The sequence below is a fragment of the Sebastes umbrosus genome, chromosome 21 (assembly GCF_015220745.1).
Source record: "Sebastes umbrosus isolate fSebUmb1 chromosome 21, fSebUmb1.pri, whole genome shotgun sequence".
Taxonomy (NCBI): Eukaryota; Metazoa; Chordata; class Actinopteri; order Perciformes; family Sebastidae; genus Sebastes; species Sebastes umbrosus.
In genome coordinates, this window is record NC_051289.1 from 26,601,755 (window position 1) to 26,622,509 (window position 20,755).

The following is a 20,755-nucleotide window of genomic DNA, read 5'->3' on the forward strand; positions in this document are numbered from 1 at the left end:
GTGGATGATAGTGTCGTCACGATACCAAAATTCTGACTTCGATACGATACCCTGCCTAAATATCTCGATACCGATACTGAAACAATATCACGGCAAAAATCTAAAACATCAGGAAAAGTTTCTAAAATGGAACAATTGTAATTTCCCCCAGGGATCAATAAAGTATTTCTGATTTTGATATCACTGATTAAACAGCGTTTAATAAGTTTTTTTGTTTTTTTTACCAGCGCCCCCGTCGGTGCATCAGTAACAGTTCAGGCTGAGAGTGGTACTGCAGCACAGATGACAATGACATGCTTCCAAAACAAAAACCCAGAAAACGATAATAAATTCAGATGAAGTTCTGTGAGAAGTTGATGAGAGAAAACATATATGTATACTGTATATGTAAACATGTATTTGGCTTAATGTAAAATCTGTTACTTCCTTATGTTCTTTTGATATTGTTAATTTTTTAATCTTTTAAACTAAAATTCTGGCCAGATCTTACATGTTGCACCTTTAAAGAACCTGGACCAAAAAAATGTTTTATGTTTTTGAAGCACTTTGTACAGTTTTTTTTTAAAGTGCTGTATAGATGGATTGTTCTACTTTTTAATGTTATTATTATTATTATTATTATTATTATTATTATTATCATTGATTGAGTATGTAACTTTAGCTGAAGCAGCCACTGTGGCCACAAGTGAAAAATTATGGGGTAATGCTGAATGCTATGCTAACAGTGATTTGGTAGCACAAGTGGAGAATATTCATCAAGTCAGTGAAGTGATTAAGTAATGTCAGTTGCACAACAACATCCATCTAAAATTTTAACATTAGCATTAGCTTGGGTTGTGCCGGTGTAAAATATTTCAAACCGGTTTTATTATTAAGCCTTACACCGGACCGGACTGGTGTACCGAATCTCACCACTAGGTGTCGCACTTGACTCAGCCGCCACAGAGAGCCCATGAATGAGAGTGGAGCGACTCCAGTCTACTTGGTGGCAGTAATGCAACTCTAAGGTGGTTTGCCAACCGCCAATAAACACTAAAGAAGAAGAAGCAGCACCACATTACACCTTACCTCATGTGTTTTGGGCTCACTTCTGTCGTTGGCTTCAAATCCAAAATGTTGCCATGTTGATGCAGTTTTAGTTTTCTTTGAGACCAGGGACCTGTACTACGAAGCGAGTTCAACATACCTAGAGTATCTTCTCGTTTTCTGGCTTCACTAACTCTAACAAACGAGATCCCTCTAAGCGGTCCTACGAAGGTGGTTATAAACTCGGTAAATCAACCCAGGGTTTCTCAGTCTGGCTGTGAGCGCGTTCACATGAGCGGGGCGATGTTTACAGTTTATGACCAATCACAGACATGGACAAGTCTACTGTCAACAGGGCGGCACATTTAACAAAGGAGGAAACTATATTAGACAAATACGAAGAAGTTAAACACATAATCCAGACTAAAAGTAACACAGTTGAAGCTGCCAAGCTGCTGGTAAAAGAAATAACTCCTGATGTGTGAATGCGTAAATTAACAGACTAATTAATTAAACGGAACACTCAAAAGTCAGATTTAGTCGTCTAAATATAAATAGCTCTTAGGAGTGTAATAGATGAATGGATTACACATCTTTTTACCCTATAAGTAAAAAGTGGCGTCTATGACTATTTCAGCCTTCTTTCAGCTGCGTCCCCCTCTCGGGCGGTGTGAAACGGACTCCAGAGCAAGTAAAAAAATAAATATAAAAATATAATTCAAAGCGGTAAACACCCCCAGCCTAAATCCAACTGTCCTTCCTGCATTTCTCAGTTTAAACTGTGTTGTTTTTAGCCTGGATTATGACTGTAAATTCTTCATATGTGTGTAATATTACCACATCAATCACCACACCGAGCTTTGATTGGTCAGTAGGAGGTGCTTTCATACGTGTTGATCTCTTATCTGGAACATAACCAGCTCTGGAGCAGGTTAGCTGTTCAGCATCAGTTACCATGGTGATCTACCCCGGTAAGAAGTGATCCACCTTCGTAGGACGGAAAACCCAGAGTTAACCCTAAAGTTACCTCGATAACGCCAAATCCTGCTTCGTAGTACAAGCCTCAGCTCTGCCATATCTTGTCTCGTCACCCCAAAAAACACATGAACTTCCTAGTAAACAAACCTCTTGTTGTTTATAAACCAACATAACATCATAATATTACGTTAATCACGTTGTCATGATGCTTATTAGTAGTGCAATACAGGCTGGGTTTAGCACTGTGACTCTGTCGGCACAGGTTGTTGATGTCGGCTACTTTTTAATTTGCCAGAACGTGTCATAATGACAAATGTCGGTTCCGCCGGTTAGCAAAAAATCAAACTCGTACACCGGACCGGACCGGCAAAACCAAAAATCTACCCAACTCTAGCATTAGCCACCGTAAACTACTGGTCATACGAGACAAAGATTGTCATTGTAAAACCCCTGAGTGTGTTGAATCGAGCTATGGTGCAATTTATTGCTCATGAATTCAAGTTGTGTTCCATCATCTTGTTTTTAAGTCTTTTCTTTTATTCTTTTACTCACTGAAGGAAACTCAGGTGTTTTTCTCTCTTGTTGCTGTAGAGAATAGTAGTAACAGGAAATGCACAGCTTCCACCAATAACAGCCATCTGAAGAATATATAACAGCAGAATGGTAGAATACAGACTTTTTAAGAGATCTTATACACACCAAAGATCAATGTTATGTTTTTAATGCAGAGACACTGATGACATCTTTCTGATGACATTATGTTGTAAATAATGCAACCTCATTGGGTCATTAATTGTGTTTGTGAGCTGAATACGTTTGATGCTCAGAAAAGAGTGTTAATGACAAAATGCCATGCAGTCATCAAAATATCTAATTATATGAATGTTTAATTATGTACAGGTTTCATGTCAAACAGTCAGATAAGATTAGCTGAACTAATGATGTGAGGAGCAAATGTTAATCAAAGAAGTATATATCAAACCGTTCAGTCATCAAATGCATGAAGTAAATATAAACTGTCTTATTTCATAATAACATATTTTGTCATTTATTGTGTCTTGACAGACTTTCTGACTGCGGACTCTCGGATACTCACTGTGAAGTTGTGGCCTCAGCTCTGAAGTCCAACCCCTCCCATCTGAGAGAGCTGGACCTGAGTGACAACGACCTGTATGATTCAGGAGTGAATCTGCTGTTTGCTGGACTGGAGAGTCCAAACTGTAGACTGGAGACTCTCAGGTCAGTTCACTGACTGTAGCTTATGTAGTTTGTACACACACTCTCTACACACTGGCTCTGCTCCAGGTGGCTCTAGAGAGGGACATTCACGTTTTTACGTTGGCCACCGTAGCTCTCCAACACGCTTGGCACACAGGAGATGCTTCAGTTGGTCGTAATCTCTTCACCTCAACGCTAGATACTGCCAGATCCTACACACTGGACCTTTAACCACAGACCCTATTTCAGGCATCTTACTAAAAACCCATTGAATACCAGACGAGGGAACAGAAAGTGCTAAAATGCTAACTCATTTCTGGGTGTTAGGACTCATTCCTGTAGCACTCTATTTGAACATGTCTAAAGGTGCAGCACTCTTCAACAAACACGTATTGCACCAACTTAAAGGCACATAAGTGATGATTATGAACAACACCATCTAATTAGAGGTTTCTATGGGTCTGAGTTATTCCCACGTTCTTTTTGACAGCAGATCGAACTGTGCTCTGTTTTCATGTCAGCATTGTCTAATTATTTGAAGTCGCAGACATTTAGATAAAAAAACAAATAAATATTCAGCATCAGAAACATCTGTACAGGTTAATTTTTTTTCAAGTCTTTCTGAATACAATACTCACATGTTCATATGTACATTCAAAGAGTCATTGATGTCCGTCATCATTCCTTCTGTCTGTGAAGCAATCCCCGTATAACCTTAGTGTTACGAGATGAGGACTAAATCCACAGTCTTGTTCTGTGTAAAATGACCTGTAAAGTTGATCTTAAACTAATCGGAGGCTTCAGCAGTCAGAGTTAGATGTTGTAGGGATTTGGTAGGAACAGGTTTGGTTATTAGCAAATTAATTAATAATATCAATAGAATTATTAGTATTAATACAAATTATCAATAAACATTAAGCATAAACGGGGCACCACCCTGGAATCAGGGACCAATAACCAAAACGTTAATATAGTGTCATTAAATGTACTAAACCATCAATTTGGACCGTTGATAACTAATTAAATTAATAACTATAACCAAAATAGATAGTAAAGGTTGAAGGATATTAGAGTTCACTCTTGTACAACATTAAACAGACCAGCATGTATATTCCACAAACATTTATTTACAAGATAATAAAGGTGTAAGACACGATATTAATCTAACTAAATAACTAGACTAAAGCTTGCGTGCGTGCGTGCGTGCGTGCGTGCGAGCGTGCAAGCGAGCGTGCAAGCGAGTGAGTGAATGGCTACTTGTCTCAAGATGTCTGCATGTGCCTACAGACAAAATGGCGAGCACTGTAAAACTACAAAGATGGCTGGATCAAAGATGGCCGCCAACATGTTACCAAATGGCCTCTTTGTTCTTTGGAGCACATGTGCTCAGGAAGGCCAAATGGGGGTGTGATGTGGGGTTTGATATTATCTGAATATGTATGTTCATGTTTAAAACTAATTCACAGTTTCTGTATGTGATCTTAATGTGTGTTAGATATGCAGTGGGTTAGAAAAGATGGTTAGTTTGCATGCAAGACCTTGTCTATGTGAAGCATAAACTAAACACATCAGATGTGGCGAAGCCAGCTACCCAAATATCTTAACTACAAATACTATCACAACAATCAAACTCAATGAATAACATTAAACATATCAATACAGAAACATTCTAGAAATCAAAGTTGAACAGTCTTGCTCAGCCGTGTTTCATTACTAATGCTAAGATAAGCCCAGTACGTTACCAATCCATGGACAAAAAGGTTGGTAATTCCATGTGCTGAAGTTGTGGTTCCAAGTCAGAGATGTTGTCTTTGATTTGCTCAAATCCAGTTGTGCATATTGGAGGAAGCTGGTCGCTCCAATACTTTCTTCCCAGCAGCTTGATAGCTTGGTGCTAACTTCCTTGCTGTTGTTGCTTGAAGTTAGTTGGTTAAAAGACAGGCTCTCACGTCTTCTGCCTTATAAGAAAGTTCCTTGGTGTTTCCATGTCTGTTTCCTAACAGGCCATGGATTAGAGAGCTTAGGTGGGGAGAGCAGCAGTTCACCTCCAGCAGGGCCAAAGGGTGAGAAGAAAGAGCAGAAAAAGGAGGAACAAAGAGATTCCTCTGGTTTTTTCCTTGGTGAATTTCACAAGTATGTGTGAATGCTACAGTAGCCAATGGCTACTGAGCTAAGTCCATGGGTCAAGGATCATGTTACTGAGTTCATGTGGTCACTTGCCACCAGTCACATTGGTGGGTCCTAACAATGTATTTGGGTGAATGGAGAAAATCAAATATCACAATATTTTTGCCCAAGTACTTCGATATCAATATTGGGACGATATTGTAGGATTGACCATTGGTGCTTTCACAAAATATTTTAACAATGAGATTTCTGATAAATAATCATCAGTAATGTGGATCTCACAACTAAGTGTAAATGATAAATAATAGAACAGCTAGAACCATCTGGTAAGTTCAGAAAATGACATCACTTTACTGTAATGTAGCCTTTAAAACAAGGAAAAGACAACACTTCTCATGTCACGATATTACATTATCAAAAAATATAAGATGATATCTCGTCTCATATAACGATATTGATATAATATGGATATATTGCCCAGCCTTAGTATGTATCTAGTAAGTATGTTGTGTTTGTACGTTTCCTTGTTGAGCTGCAGGAAGATTAGTAACAAAATGAGGGAATTTGGTACTAAACAGTCTGTAACTTTGGTAAACACTAGGGGTGGGGAAAAAATGTATTCCCCTATGTATCGCAATTTTTTTTAACAATTTTTAAATAGATTTTTTTAATGCCAGAATCGATATATTTGCTGCATTTGAGTCTTTGCCAGGTAGAAGGAAGTTACAGCTTTTATTGTTGTAGTCTGAGTAACGGGACGTCATATCCGTTCCGTATCCGTCAACCAAAACAAACCTAAGAAAGTATAAAACATTGGAGGGTCTGCGTGGATATGACCTGCACCCTCCCATGTTAAATCCAGTGTGGTAAACACTACACATCCAGTAAAGGATGGAAAGACTTTGGGTTTCACACATTGACAGGAAAAGCAGAGCTAGACATCACGGCTAAAGCTGCATGCTAACTCTGTCACGGACAGGAAACGTAAAGAATCGTAAAACACCTCATTCAAACTGGACAGAAACAAAGTAAAACTCACCTAAACCGTCGTTGTTTCTCTTTCCAACAATCACCAGGTGTGCTTTGGTGGAACTCAACTGTTATTTAACCGAATTTAATTTGAAAAAATAATCTACAGTTGTCGTAGTAATGTTGAGCTACACATTTAAAACCTGAACACATCTGATTGAATTATTAAGTGATTTTTATCTTCATCATTTATTCTTTATTCAGATTGATTAGCTGCAGTTTGTCAGAGATCAGCTGTGCTTCTCTGGCCTCAGCTCTGAAGTCCAACCCCTCCCATCTGAGAGAGCTGGAGCTGAGTAACAACAAGCTGGAGGCTTCAGGAATGAAGCTGCTGTCTGATCTTGTGGAGAGTCCACACTGTAGACTGGAGACTCTGAGGTCAGAAACAGTTTTTTACTTGTGTACTGAGATTAATATGATGTGAAAGTTGTGGTGACACTAAACTGCAGACATAAGGCTGATATTTTACTGATCCACACTGAGTATCTTAATGCTAAAGTACATTTTCTTCTTCAGTGGTTTAGTCCATTGACTGTTGCAGAGCAATGTTGAGCAACACATTTAAAACCTTCATATATCACAACACTTGACTTTCATCAGGTTTTGTTTTTTCAAAGAAATTATAATAAAAATACATAAATATAAAGAATAAATAAATAATCTCTATTTCAGCTATCAGATAATAACAAATATATTCAGTATTTGCTTTTTCTAAAAATGTTATGAAGCTATATGATGCTTATACTGACTGAATAGTTTAAACTGAAGATGCTTTGATTTTATGACTCCACTATTGCTAAAATATATATTGTAGATGAGTTTTGTTCACATTTACCCAAAATCCATCCTGACATATTTGACATCTTTAGAAACTTTGAGATCTTGAGTTGAATCTTGAATCAGTTTCTGTCGTTTTTATTTGTGTTTGGCTGCTCAACATGAGTTTGTATAGATGGATCCACTGATGGAGCTGTCAGAGTTTAAGAGGTGAAGTCACAACGTCTTTATTGAAGTAGCAGCACGTTGTCATTAATATTAATGAGAGCTCTGTTTCACTATTTGTATTTTACAGTTTTTAACCTGCATCCTGTTGGCTTCAGGTGTTTGGAGTTTACATTTTCTAAACTTCTACGTTCTAAACCTTCTTCAGCTCTGAACACATTATTAAACATTGAATGATTTCAAGCTGGAACGTTGTCTTCTAAACTTACATAATTTATTCTTTATTGAGTGACTGCAGTTTGTCAGAGATCAGCTGTGCTTCTCTGGCCTCAGCTCTGAAGTCCAACCCCTCCCATCTGAGAGAGCTGGATCTGAGTGGAGGCAAGCTGTGTTTCTTAAAGAAAGTGTAGAAAATGTCCACTGTTAGTTGTTAAAGTAAATGAATGTTTATCATTGTTGGTAAATGGTCACATCTGGATACAGAAGATCCTCTGAACTAATATCTGCTTTACATTGATCAAGTTTACTTCATGAAGTAGAAATATTTCTCTGGTTTCTGTTTGTTTCAACGTATTCCACAAATAATGTCTGATCATTGATATTGATCATTCAGAACACACACATACTGTAGATGAGGACAGAGATCAGCAGCATGTTATTGATGTGTGTTGACATGAATAGGTGTATGAATGTTGTGGTGACATTTGGATGATGTCTGTAGAAGGCTGACATTATGATGATCCACAATAACACAATGACAAAGTCACTCTACTCATTTTAGGGAAAAGATCATTGATTAGGACATAGTAATGTTGAGCTACACATTTAAAAACCTGAACACATCTGATTGGATTATAAAGTGATTTTTATCTTCATCATTTATTCTTTATTCAGATTGAGGAGCTGCAGTTTGTCAGAGATCAGCTGTGCTTCTCTGGTCTCAGCTTTGAAGTCCAACCCCTCCCATCTGAGAGAGCTGGATCTGTGTGGAAACGAGCGTCAGTATTCAGATGTGAAACTGCTGTCTGATCTTGTGAGGAGTCCACACTGTAGACTGGAGACTCTGAGGTCAGAAACCGTTTTTTACTTGTGTACTGAGATTAATATGATGTGAAAGTTGTGGTGACACTAAACTGCAGACATAAGGCTGATATTATACTGATCCACACTGAGTATCTTAATGCTAAAGTACATGTTCTTCTTCAGTGGTTTAGTCCATTGACTGTGGCAGAGCAATGTTGAGCTACACATTTAAATCTTTCATACATCACAACATTTGACTTTCATCACGTTTTGTTTTTTTCAAAGAAATGATAATAAAAATACATAAATATAAAGAATAAATAAATAATCTCTATTTCAGCTATCAGATAATAACAAATATATTCAGTATTTGTTTTTCTAAAAAATGTATGATGCTATATGATGCTGATACTGACTGAAAAGTTTAAACTGAAGATGCTCTGATTTTATGATTCCACTATTCCTAAAATATATATTGTAGATGAGTTTTGTTCACATTTACCCAAAATCCATCCTGACATATTTGACATCTGTAGAAACTTTGAGATCTTGAGTTGAATCTTGAATCTGTTTCGGTGGTTTTTATTTGTGTTTGGCTGCTCAACATGAATTTGTATAGATGGATCCACTGGTGGAGCTGTCAGAGTTTAAGAGGTGAAGTCACTACGTCTTTATTGAAGTAGCAGCACGTTGTCATTAATATTAATGAGAGCTCTGTTTCACTGTTTGTATTTGACAGTTTTTAACCTGCATCCTGTTGGCTTCAAGTGTTTGGAGTTTACATTTTCGAAACTTCTACGTTCCAAACCTTCTTCAGCTCTGAACACATTATTAAACATTGAATGATTTCAAGCTGGAACGTTGTCTTCTAAACTTACATAATTTATTCTTTATTCAGATTGAGGGACTGCAGTTTGTCAGAGATCAGCTGTGCTTCTCTGGCCCCAGCTCTGAAGTCTAACCCCTCCCATCTGAGAGAGCTGGATCTGAGTGGAAACAACCTGTATGATTCAGGAGTGAAGCTCTTTTGTGGGTTTCTGGAGAGTCCACACTGTAGACTGGAGACTCTGAGGTCAGTTCACTGACTCTCTGTTACTGTTATAGATCTTATTGGTTTAATTAACAATTTAACCTGATGTATGTACAAACATAACTTACATCCATAAAGTTGTTAATGTCCTTTTCTTCATATTTTCATGTTTCTTGAACTAAATTCAATCTGCAGTCACAAAAGGCAATCTGTGTTTCTTAAAGAAAGTGTAGAAAATGTCCACTGTTAGTTGTTAAAGTAAATTAATGTTTATTATTGTTGGTAAATGGTCACATCTGGATACAGAAGATCCTCTGAACTAATATCTGTTTTACATTGATCAACTTCATGAGGAAGAAATATGTCTCTGGTTTCTTTTAATTTTAACGTATTCCACAAATAATGTCTAAGTAAGGGATAATGTACAGCTAGCTGGTCATTGTTGAGAAAGAATCTCCGACAGGGTGATGCTGCGACTCGACACGAAGTGGTGGGGTCTCTCATCCCCCTGAAGGGGATTCTTTCGCAACAGTGATCCGCTACCTGTACATTATACCGCTTATTACACGGCTACTTACTGAAGAAATCAATATTTTGACACAAAAACGGTCCACCAGAGTCAGACATCAGAGCTGCGTCCACAGCAACGGTCTGCTATACATAGCAACGGTCTTCTATAAATAGCAACAGTCTGTTATACATAGCAACGGTCTGTTATACATAGCAACGGTCTGCTATACATAGTAACGGTCTGCTATACATAGCAACGGTCTGTTATGCATAGCAACGGTCTGTTATACATAGCAACGGTAGCAACGGTCTGTTATAAAGAAATTACAGACCGCAGAACGCCGTGATTGACCAATCAGAATTGAGTATTCAACACAGCCGTGTAATAATCATTGATATTGATCATTCAGAAGACATGCATGCGCACACACACACACACACACACACCAAATGCAGCTGTTTAAAGGATCACTATAATATTGATCCTCTAATTCCAGACTTGCTAGAGATCAGCAGCATGTTATTAATGCGTGTTGACATGAATAGGTGTATGAATGTTGTGGTGACATTTGGATGATGTCTGTAGAAGGCTGACATTATGATTATCCACAATAACACAATGACAAAGTCACTCTACTCATTTTAGGGAAAAGATCATTGATTAGGACATAGTAATGTTGAGCTACATATTTAAAACCTGAACACATCTGATTGGATTATAAAGTGATTTTTATCTTAATCATTTATTCTTTATTCAGACTGGGAGACTGCAGGTTGTCAGAGATCGGCTGTGCTTTTCTGACCTCAGCTTTGAAGTCCAACCCCTCCCATCTGAGAGAGCTGGATCTGAGATACAACAAGCTGAAGGATTCAGATGTGAAGCAGCTGTTTTATCTTGTGAAGAGTCCACACTGTAAACTGGAGACTCTGAGGTCAGTAGAGGGTCGGAGTCGGTCCATGCTGGTTTCAGCAGTATTGTTGTGATGAGTTTCCTCCGTTAAGCTGTGAGAGGAGAACGGTGACACAGAGAGAGAGAAAGAGAAAACAGTCAGCCAATCAGATCAGCCAGAAGCTGTGATCATGTGTTAGAGTTGATGTGAAGAAGATGTTGTTGTTGTTGTGTTCATGTCTCCAGGAAATAAAGCTGGATTACAGCTGACAGCATCACAACATGTATAGAGACAGTGGTCCTCATCCATCAAACTGTCGTACCATCAAATCTGATCAGAAAGTCTTAGTTCTCTCATTGATCAGTTTATCTTTATCACAGCTCTGAGATCAGTCTGACTGAAGTCTCAAATCACTGGGTCTTATTTCATAGAACCATGGTTACATTTAGTAACCATGATGTGGTCTGCCCAAAGAGCTATTAAAGGAGGGTAACGGGATGAGGGTGTGGAGGTTTAGTGTCTTTTGTAACTCGTTCCAGTCACTAGGAGTAGCGCAGTGGAATGAGAGACGACCAGAGGAGGTGCAGAATTTAGGAACGACCATACTGATGAATTTGCTAGAAGATAAATTGCGGTTACTGTTGGAGATATTGAGTAGTGAGCGGAGATATGGAGGTTGGTTCTGCCAATGATAGTTTTATAAATGAACTGTGTGCTGCATCACTGACTGACAGCTGATGAAGGGAGTCTCTGTAAACACTGATTCATGACTTCTGTTCTCTTCTTCTCTCATCAGTTGGAGATGCTTATCTCTGTCAGAGTGAGTGATCAGAAAAGTGGATGTGTTGAGAGGATCAGCCGTGTCCTGATGATCCACAGAGGTTCACCACCTGGACCTGCATCTTATTTTGTCTTTTTTATTCATTCATATATTCTGAACCCAAAGTGCCTCTGCAGAACAGTTTATATAGATGTTCATTTAAATAGATCTCTCTGCTATGCTTTGTGTTGCACCTCCACCCTGTGTAACGATGGAGTTTTGCTGTTTATTTCCACATATTTCTAAATAACAGTGGAAGTTGATAAAGTTACCTTTCTAAACCCAATACAAGCCATTTCTCATATTATAAAAGATAAATATTTGCTTGTAACAAACAGAAAGAATTAGATAAAACCTGAATTCAATCAAGGCTTCAGTGAAGTTTCTCAACTGACTACAAACAGATTATGGGTGTTAAGTTCAAGTAAACAGACTAATACAGGAAGTTCAAGTAATTATGTTGTGCTTTCATTTTGGGGAACTCCTCTAAGAACTCTCTCTTTGAGGCTGACTTCAGGGGAGTGTTTTCAGGGAGTACACCTGAAACTTCAGCCACAGGTCTCCAGCTGGTTTCAGTTAGCTTGTTGGGCTGAACCAATGCCAGGGAAGAGAGGGGAGAGTGGGCTAGAGGGGTTTGTTTAAGTTGGCTTTCTTTTGATATTTCTTCCATTTATCATGCATATTATTCAATCTGTATTATGTAATCATTTGTATGTTGTTTATGTAAATATTAAAGTTATATTGTACAAGTTAAATTGATTGTGGGAGTGGGTATGTGCCCTTCATTGTTGGTATGGACCTCAGGTAGATATACTTGGGGCAAGCAGTGTGGTGTGTGAGAGAGGGGGAATCAGATTAAGTGTCACCTCAATCCTGGAATCTGCTACCTGTGTTACCCAGTTTTGTTGTCCAGCTGCCTGCTAACTATTGGGGAGAGTTTTGTGATTATTGTAACGTTTCTATAGTCTAAGTAAAAACCTGAGCTCTAGAAAAATCCTGGTTGGTCTGTTGCTGCTCACTTTTCCACCACGCTCGTTGTGCACCTCAATCCCGCTGGCCTTCGTCCTGGTTCTAAGTGTCCACCACCTCAAAACCTTCCAATAATGTTTGGTGTAAAATATTTCTCTCTGACTGATTTTGTTTTGTAAAGATTAATTGTCATCATAATGTTTAATGTAAGGGCGGCTATGGCTCAGAGGGTAGAGCAGGTTGTCCACCAATTGGAAGGTCGGTGGTTCGATCCCCGGCTGCTCCGGGTCACATGTCGATGTGTCCTTGAGCAAGACACTTAACCCCAAATTGCTCCTGAAAGCATAGACATTGGTGTCTGGATGAGTATTTAGATTAGATCCTGATGGGCAGGTTGGCTCCTTAGCAGCCTCTGCCATCAGTGTGTGAATGCTGACATGTAGTGTGAAGCGCTTTGAGTGGTCGGAAGACTAGAAAAGTGCTATATAAATGCAAGTCCATTCCATAATGTAGTTAAACTTGATTTAAAATGATGGAACTGGATTTGAAATCAGGTCCAGCAGGGTGACAAATTATTTTATCTCATGCCATCAAACTATAAAATGCTCACAATGAGTTTTTTGGTGGTGATGAGGATGACCTGATGTACTGCTGGTTGTTAGATCTTTACTAGTGCAGTGTCCGTTTAGAACACGCCTGTTCAGAACGGGCTGATGTTGCTAGCAGCTTTCTCGAGAACCGCTCATTCAAACAACTTCACTCTAGCCAGCTGAGCTAACGTCGGTAAGATTCATAAGTCTCTCAGCCGGAGTCGAGTGTGTTCTTTAATCAGCACTATAGGTCAGAGAGCACGGATGAGAATGTGTTGATTTGCTATCATGTGGATGTGTGTTATGATATTCAGGGGGACGAGGAGAGAAGTGTTTCTCTCCTGTTGGAGGATGTGATGATGACATGTCAATTGATTATTACAGCATAGACATAAAACCATTTAATTTTCAGATCAGGATGAATGAAATGGCTGCAGGTCATTTTGAGGTCACTTCTTGTAAATGTGCCTACCACTAGCCTTTATTTACTACGCATATGAGTCACATTAATTATCTTTTACCCCACATTTCTTTTCATTAACACACAAATGTCTGTTATCCAAAAAGTGTATAATCAATTACAGGGAGGGTCTCTACAGATGTTATACAAATATCTCACGTAATTGACTCTTTTCTCTCTCACACCCTTACTATGGGGTGTTTTTTTATGTCGGCAGGAGTGAAGCATTATATGGCTCCTGGAGAGACACCTGCCACCTCCACCTAGTCCGTAGCACTCCTCTAGGAAGGCTGTTGCCTATCCAGAGAGAGATAAAAGAGAATAACCCTTCATTATGCACCCCGCCTGTCATTATTGCAAGTATATGTTGCTTTAACTATGTAATAAACTAATATATTGCTGTAACACAGTTAATGTGATGTAGTTCTGTTTTCACCCAGTAGAGTGCACCACAGGACTGGAGTCCAGTTGGAGCCAGATACATGGAAAGGATGATAGACGGCTACTGTAGCTTATCTGAATAAGATTATTTCACAGTTAATAAGCAGTGAATATGTTCACAATGCTCTATGATCTAGCTCTGAAGAGACACAAAGGTAGACAATCCTTTTTGTTATGTCTCCAGGCATGGGCAATGCGGAGCCTGGCAAATTACCATTAAGGTAATGTATTGTACTTTTTTTAATCTAAAAAATATGTGATTTAGCGTGAATTAAAAGCCTAATTAATTATATGTGGAAATCACCTTTGTGGTTCTTTCCAGCAGAGGTCCCCACCTCACGCTACCAAATGATTGTTCACCGTTTCAGAGTAGGCTACTAATAACTTCACATTCTACAACATCATCAAGCTAATGTTCAGTTTCATAGCTGTTGTTCATTGTTGACTACATGACGTAGCCTACACAACCTATGGAATTGATCAGTCCTGTGACATTACATAGTCAACAAATCAATCTGCCAGCGTGGTATTGATCAGATCATACTGAGGGGCCGTCAGCTTTTCACTTTAGTTTGGAGGGAGATTCGGTATCGGTGAAGTCAGTGTATTTCATGAGTAGGCCTTCTGTGACGTTACCCACCACAGGGGTCAGAGGTCATCACTCCTCAACCCCCAAGGATTTTTTTTTTTTCAAAAAGTTCATAAGTCAAATTCTCAATTTTGACGCATTTATAGATGAAAAGTCAAGTCAATAATCATGGTCATACCAGTCATTAATAAATAGGTTGATCAGCATGTTTGCCAACCTTCAGACATCATGGCCTAAAAGGATGATTAATACAACATTATTAATGCTTTCATGTTAAAGTTTCTGATTCAGCTGTGGATACACCCTGATTGGCTACATTACCTGTCAGCTAACTACACTTATAAGATAACTTGGTTCAGTTAACTGTGTTAACTAAGGGGAGTTATTATACGTGTCGCTGATGGTCACTAAACAAGCTAAACAGTCCCATACCCAGTAAACATGCCCCTTTGGGGCCCGTGTGGGGCCACTGCGGGCAGAACCCACATTAGGCAGCCCACTGTGGGCCCCATTACCGTCGTGAAATGCAGGCACATGTGGGCCCCACACTTTGGGGCCCAGGTGGGGCCCCATTGGGTCAGCCCACACCCAGCCCAAAGTGTGGGGCCCACACTGGGGGACCTAGTGTGCCCACAGTTTCCCCCAGGGTGCGGGCCTACAATTGGCCCCAGTGAGGGCCCACTCTGCCTAATGTGGGTTCTGCCCGCAGTGGCCCCACACGGGCCCCAAAGAGGCATGTTTGCTGGGTAGCGGACTTTAAGCTAACAGTGGATGACCATACAACACATTACAACATCAATATAAACTGAAGGCAACAAATGTAACACTCTACTCACGTGTTGCTGAACACACACATGCCTGGATGGCTTATAGAGGACAACTCTGGATGAAGAACAGCCTTAACGTTCGTGTGTTTTCCTCTCCACTTCGACCACAAACTAAAAATGAAAGTCAGTGTGGCACCTTGGACATTTTAGTGATAAGGATTGTGGCCAGAAATACTGAGTTGTTACCTGTGTGTTATTATTATTATTTTCCATATTATTACCATTATCATTTTTAAAGCGCTTGGTGTCACTTAAAAGACAGAAGGAAGGACAGTAAACTCACCTGCTTTAGTGTCAAGTAGTTTTAAGACAATATTCTGTATCTGCCAGCAGGTGGCAGTAGTGGCCTTGGCATGTCAGCGACTGGTGCTGTTATTCTTCTGTAGCCGGAAGTCAGCCCAGTACGAGCATAAGACAGTCAGGATAACAGTATACAACAAAGCCGACGTTCATCCATGACTGTTCTTTTACTGTGTTTACAGGTGAGAAACGTACACAAGCGCCATATACGGTACTGATATTTTTGTGCTAAGTCTATTATCTTTTATGGGGCCGTGTGTTTATGTTTATAAGCATGATGTACGTCAGGGAGTAAGGCCGCTAGCTAACGCTAGCTTGAATAGCTATTCTAGGCCCGTGGCCCGCTAGCGGTACAGTTAACGGTTGTGTATTGACTTTACAAATGTATTCCCATCTAAGATGCGGTGACATTGAAAACAAATTTGTTCAGTTGTTGATATAATTAGTCTAATATGTTCAGAGGTTGATATAATCAGTCATCTATGTTCAGTGGTCGATTGTGTAATAGACTCTCCTCGTCGTTTGTTATTTTTATATTATATCAGTTAGGCGAACCCAAGGCGCACGGCTACATTGGTGGCAGCGGTGTTCTTTTGTTTTTTTGACGAGCTGTTTGTAGTTTCTGACATGTGGTGTGGAGACCAAGACCCTTTTAAACCCAGCATGGCACGGTTCGCCAGAAGCTCGCCTGGCAGGGCAGGGCTGTTGGAACTCCTTCATAGATTTACTGATGTTTTCAAACTGTCTGGTAGAAACACGGGCAAGTGCACCTTAGTGAAACACCTTAGTGAAACACCTTAGTGAAACACCGTATTAGAACCGGTGACCACCCCCCTACCAAACAGCGTGCCTATCGCACATCTCCTGAGAAAAGAGCGGAGATTGAGCGGCAGGTGTCTGGTCTGCTGAGTGACGGAGTCGTGGAGGAGAGCTGCAGCCACTGGGCAGCCCCGGTGGTGCTAGTTAGAAAGAAAGGGGGACAATGGAGGTTTTGCATCGACTATCGTCGCCTCAACTCAGTGACGATCAGAGACTCAAACCCACTTCCACTAGTGGATGACAGCCTTGATGCCCTGGCCAGCTCATCCTGGTTCAGCACACTTGACTTTTCAAACGGCTACTGGCAGGTGGAAGTAGCTGAGGAGGACCGTGAGAAAACGGCCTTTACAACTGGCAGGGGGCTGTACCAGTGGCGGGCCATGCCTATGGGTCTGACCAACTCTCTGGCCACCTTCCAGCGTATGATGGAGCTCGTCCTGAGGGGCCTCCCTTGGCATATAAACATGGTGTACTTGGACGCTATACTGATTTACAGTCGCTCGTTCGAGGGTCACCTCCTTCACCTCGAGGAGGTTCTGTCCAGGATACAGTGGGCTGGCCTGAAGCTCAGTCCAAACAAATGCCACTTCGCCAAGGACCATGTGATTTCCTGGGCCATGTGGTCTCTCGGCAGGGCCTCCAGCCTGACCCTCGTAATACTGAAAAGGTGAGAACCTGGCCTACCCCCTGCACCCCCTCGGAGCTTAGAGCTTTTGTGGGCCTCTGTTCATATTACAGGATGTTCATGAGAAACTTTTCACAACATGCTGCACCGCTGAATCACTTGGTAGGAAAAAATGTGCCCTTTGAGTGGACGGCTGAGTGTGAGGCGGCTTTTACCTACCTCAGGCAGGTGCTTATCTCCTCTCCGGTGGTGATGCTGCCAAATTTTGCACTCCCATTTAAAATCTGCACTGACGTTTCCTAAGATGCAGTGGGAGCAGTGCTGGTACAGGAAGTTGGGGGCCTCGAAGGCCAGGCTCTCTCCCTCACACAAAAGCGGTGGTCCACGTTCGATAGGGAACTATGGGCAGTCGTGTGGGCAGTATGTGAATTCAAACACTATGTGGGGCTGTCTACTTTCTCCATCATAACTGACCATCGTCCCCTGCTGGCCCTCAGACCATGACCCCACGGGAAGGAGGATTAGGTGGATTTTGGAGCTGGACCCGTTGGACTGGGTCATGATTCACAAGGACGGTTCCCATCATAACAATGCGGATGCACTGTCCCGCCAGCCTGTTTCCCCTCCCCGTTGACCCGGACACTTCAGCTGGGGGGCTCACCATTGCCTCTGTGGAGGAGCCAAACTGCTCCTCATCTCCAGACCCGACACAAATTAACCCGGAGCCTACCTATTCTCTCTCCATCAGGGACTCGGAGCTGCTGCCCTTGCAGCGCGAGGACACGGACATTAGCACAGTATTCGCTTGGTTCGAACAGGGCACAACGAGACCGCCTCGCAGGCTTCTCAGGGGGTCCTCTGCTAATCTGAGGAAACTATGGACTGAGTTTAACCGTCTATCACTCATTGAGGGACTGCTGTGTCGGACAGCGCAATCTGCATCCTCGGGGGAGGAGCAGATCCCCTCTTCCATGGTGCCGGAGCTCCTGCAGCAGTTACATGGGGGGCCGGCCGCAGCACACTTTTCAGCGGGACGTGTGTGGGAGAAGGCCAGGCAATCCTACTACTCCCCCCTAGCCTCATCCACCTCCATTGGCTCCCAGTCAAGTCCCGCATCACCTACAAAATCCTCCTCCTCACCTACAAATCCCTCAATGCCCTGGCTCCACAGTACCTATCTGACCTCCTCCACCCCTGCACACAGTCCCGGAAGCTGAGATCCTCAGGCACAGGTCAGCTCTCCATCTCCCACACAAAAATGCGAACTTTTGGGGACAGAACTTTCAGTGTGACAGCCCCCCCACCCTCTGGAACTCTCTCCCCATAGAGCTCCGCAATTCACCATCTCTGGACAGCTTCAAAAGACTTCTCAAAACCCACCTCTTCACCAAGGCCTATGGTCTCTAGCTACTGCTATGTTCCGTTTGTTGTGTTTTGTATGTCTATGTTAAGCGTCCTTGGGTTTCTTGAAAGGTGCTATATAAATCCAAGTTATTATTATTATTATTATTACTGGCCCTTTATGTTGAGAGACATTAAACAGTGGTGTGAGCAATGCAGAGCCTGTCAGACCCGGAGGTGCCCAGTTCCCCGGCAGAGAGCACCCATGGGAGGGTCTAAGGCTGTCCACCCGATTCACAGGGTGGCTGCGGACATTTTGGAGTTGCCTTTGACCTCCCGGGGAAACAGATACATTTTAGTAGTGCAGGACTACTTCACTAAGTTTGTAGACTTGTACGCCCTACAGAACCACACGGCTCAAACAGTGGCCCATTGCCTGTTTGAGGACTATGTGTCCCGGAAGTTCTCTTTGAGGCAGAGGTAATTCAGAGCCTCTGTAAACCGTTGTGCATAAAGAAAACACGCACCACTGCTTACAACCCCAAGTCTGATGGCATGGTGGAGCGTCATAACAGAACTCCGATCGATCAGCTGGCTAAGATGTTGCTTTCTCATGGGGGTGAGTGGGACATGTATGTGAAGCAAGTTGCTTTTGCATACAACACCTCCAAGCACTCCAGTACAAGCATGCCATGTTGTCCATGGCGGAGCGGCTGGAGTCAGCATTCAGCATTCAGCATGACTAGGCTCAACGTGGCAGAAGCACATGAGAGACAGAAATTGTATTATGATGAGCGTAGCTGCCACCGTGCCTACAGCGTGGGTGCGCTGGTATGGCTAAATAACCCCACTGAGAGCCGTACCAAGCTGGCGCCACACTGGAAGGGCCCCTATCGGGTGGTGCAGGTGCTGGCTTCTGCAGGGGAAGCTGCACTGACATACTGCATCATCAACCCCCTGGACTCAGTGGAACAAGCCCAGGTTGTTCACCATGACAGACTCAAACCTTACACTCTGCCATTACCAACACAAACTGTTCCTGCTACTCCTCCTCCCTTCACCTGCCCTCCCGCCTTGGGGGCTTTGCCAGCCTCCAGCTTCCTGTTGGGGAGGGTCAGTTTCAGACTGGAGGATTAGATTATGGACTTGGGGGGGACTCAGTGGGGTCTGAACCCACTCAGTCTCGCAGGGGAGAGTGGTGCGACCCCCTTCGCACCTTAAAGACTCAGTCAGATTCTGAGTTTTATATGTCGTAGTCTTGTTGCACTTTAATGTTTTCTGGAGTTAAGCACTGTTTTATAGGAGGTATTGTTTACACAGAGGTCGGAATAAACTGTTCATTACTGTTATTTTGGTTAAGAAACGGGGACGTTTCCAGTTGAGGAGAGGAGATGTGTAACAGACTCTCCTACACTTGTTCATTGTTTAAGACTGTATTTTGGCGAAGAAGATGTTTGGTCCTTTTTTTGTTGCCGTAGGGCAGGAAGACGAGTTGGAGGAGCTTCCGCTGCGGGTCTGTTGTGGTGTGAAAGGAGAAATAAATAAAGTTGGCGGCAGTTGCTGCTCACTTGTCGTTCACCACGTCGTTTGTTATTTTTATATTATATCAGTTAGACGAACCCATGGCGCACGGCTACAATATAATAAGTCTTTTACAGAGTGTGTAATAGAGGCTGCACAGTTGCCATTGTGTTTTGGTAATGTTAGTTTCATGACAGACTTAGCTAATGTTATATTGTGCACTGAATTACTTTAATTTCATTACTTTATATTTAGTTAGTTATATTTAGTTACTTTTATAGTTATTCTTCTGTAGCCGGAAGTCAGTCCAGTAAGAGCTTTAGACAGTCAGGATAACAGTATACAACAAAGCCGACGTTGATCCATGACTGTTCTTTTACTGTGTTTACAGTGTAATAAATGTACCAGGCACCTGGATGGAAAAAACAGTGTCTTCATTCAGTGTGTGGGTAACATATACTGTAGAAAATCACTGTGCTATGGCTAGGTAGTACCGGGCTGCCGGGCACAAATTATGGCTTTCCCCACCTGACTAATACTGTACCACCCTTTGGGAAAAAGTAAATGAATAATAAGAAAATATCCTAAACACAGAAAATGAAATAGGCCTAAATTCCATTTGTCCTCAGATAATAGTTATGATCAGATAACTATTATATCCTTAATATTATTTTACGGAC

General features: G+C 41.6%; 1 protein-coding gene across 1 annotated transcript in view; it reads left to right on the plus strand.

Moving 5' to 3' along the window:
- The window catches only part of LOC119480972 (NACHT, LRR and PYD domains-containing protein 12-like), a 28,630-nt gene extending 16,282 nt beyond the window's left edge, over positions 1 to 12,348 (plus strand). The window contains exons 7-12 of the mRNA XM_037757630.1: positions 3,070 to 3,243; positions 6,583 to 6,756; positions 8,215 to 8,388; positions 9,242 to 9,415; positions 10,642 to 10,815; positions 11,570 to 12,348. Of these exons, the coding sequence (XP_037613558.1) occupies positions 3,070 to 3,243; positions 6,583 to 6,756; positions 8,215 to 8,388; positions 9,242 to 9,415; positions 10,642 to 10,815; positions 11,570 to 11,597 (898 nt within the window). The 3' untranslated portion in view covers positions 11,598 to 12,348. The remainder of the gene's footprint in view (positions 1 to 3,069; positions 3,244 to 6,582; positions 6,757 to 8,214; positions 8,389 to 9,241; positions 9,416 to 10,641; positions 10,816 to 11,569) is intronic.
- The last annotated feature ends 8,407 nt before the right edge of the window (positions 12,349 to 20,755 follow it).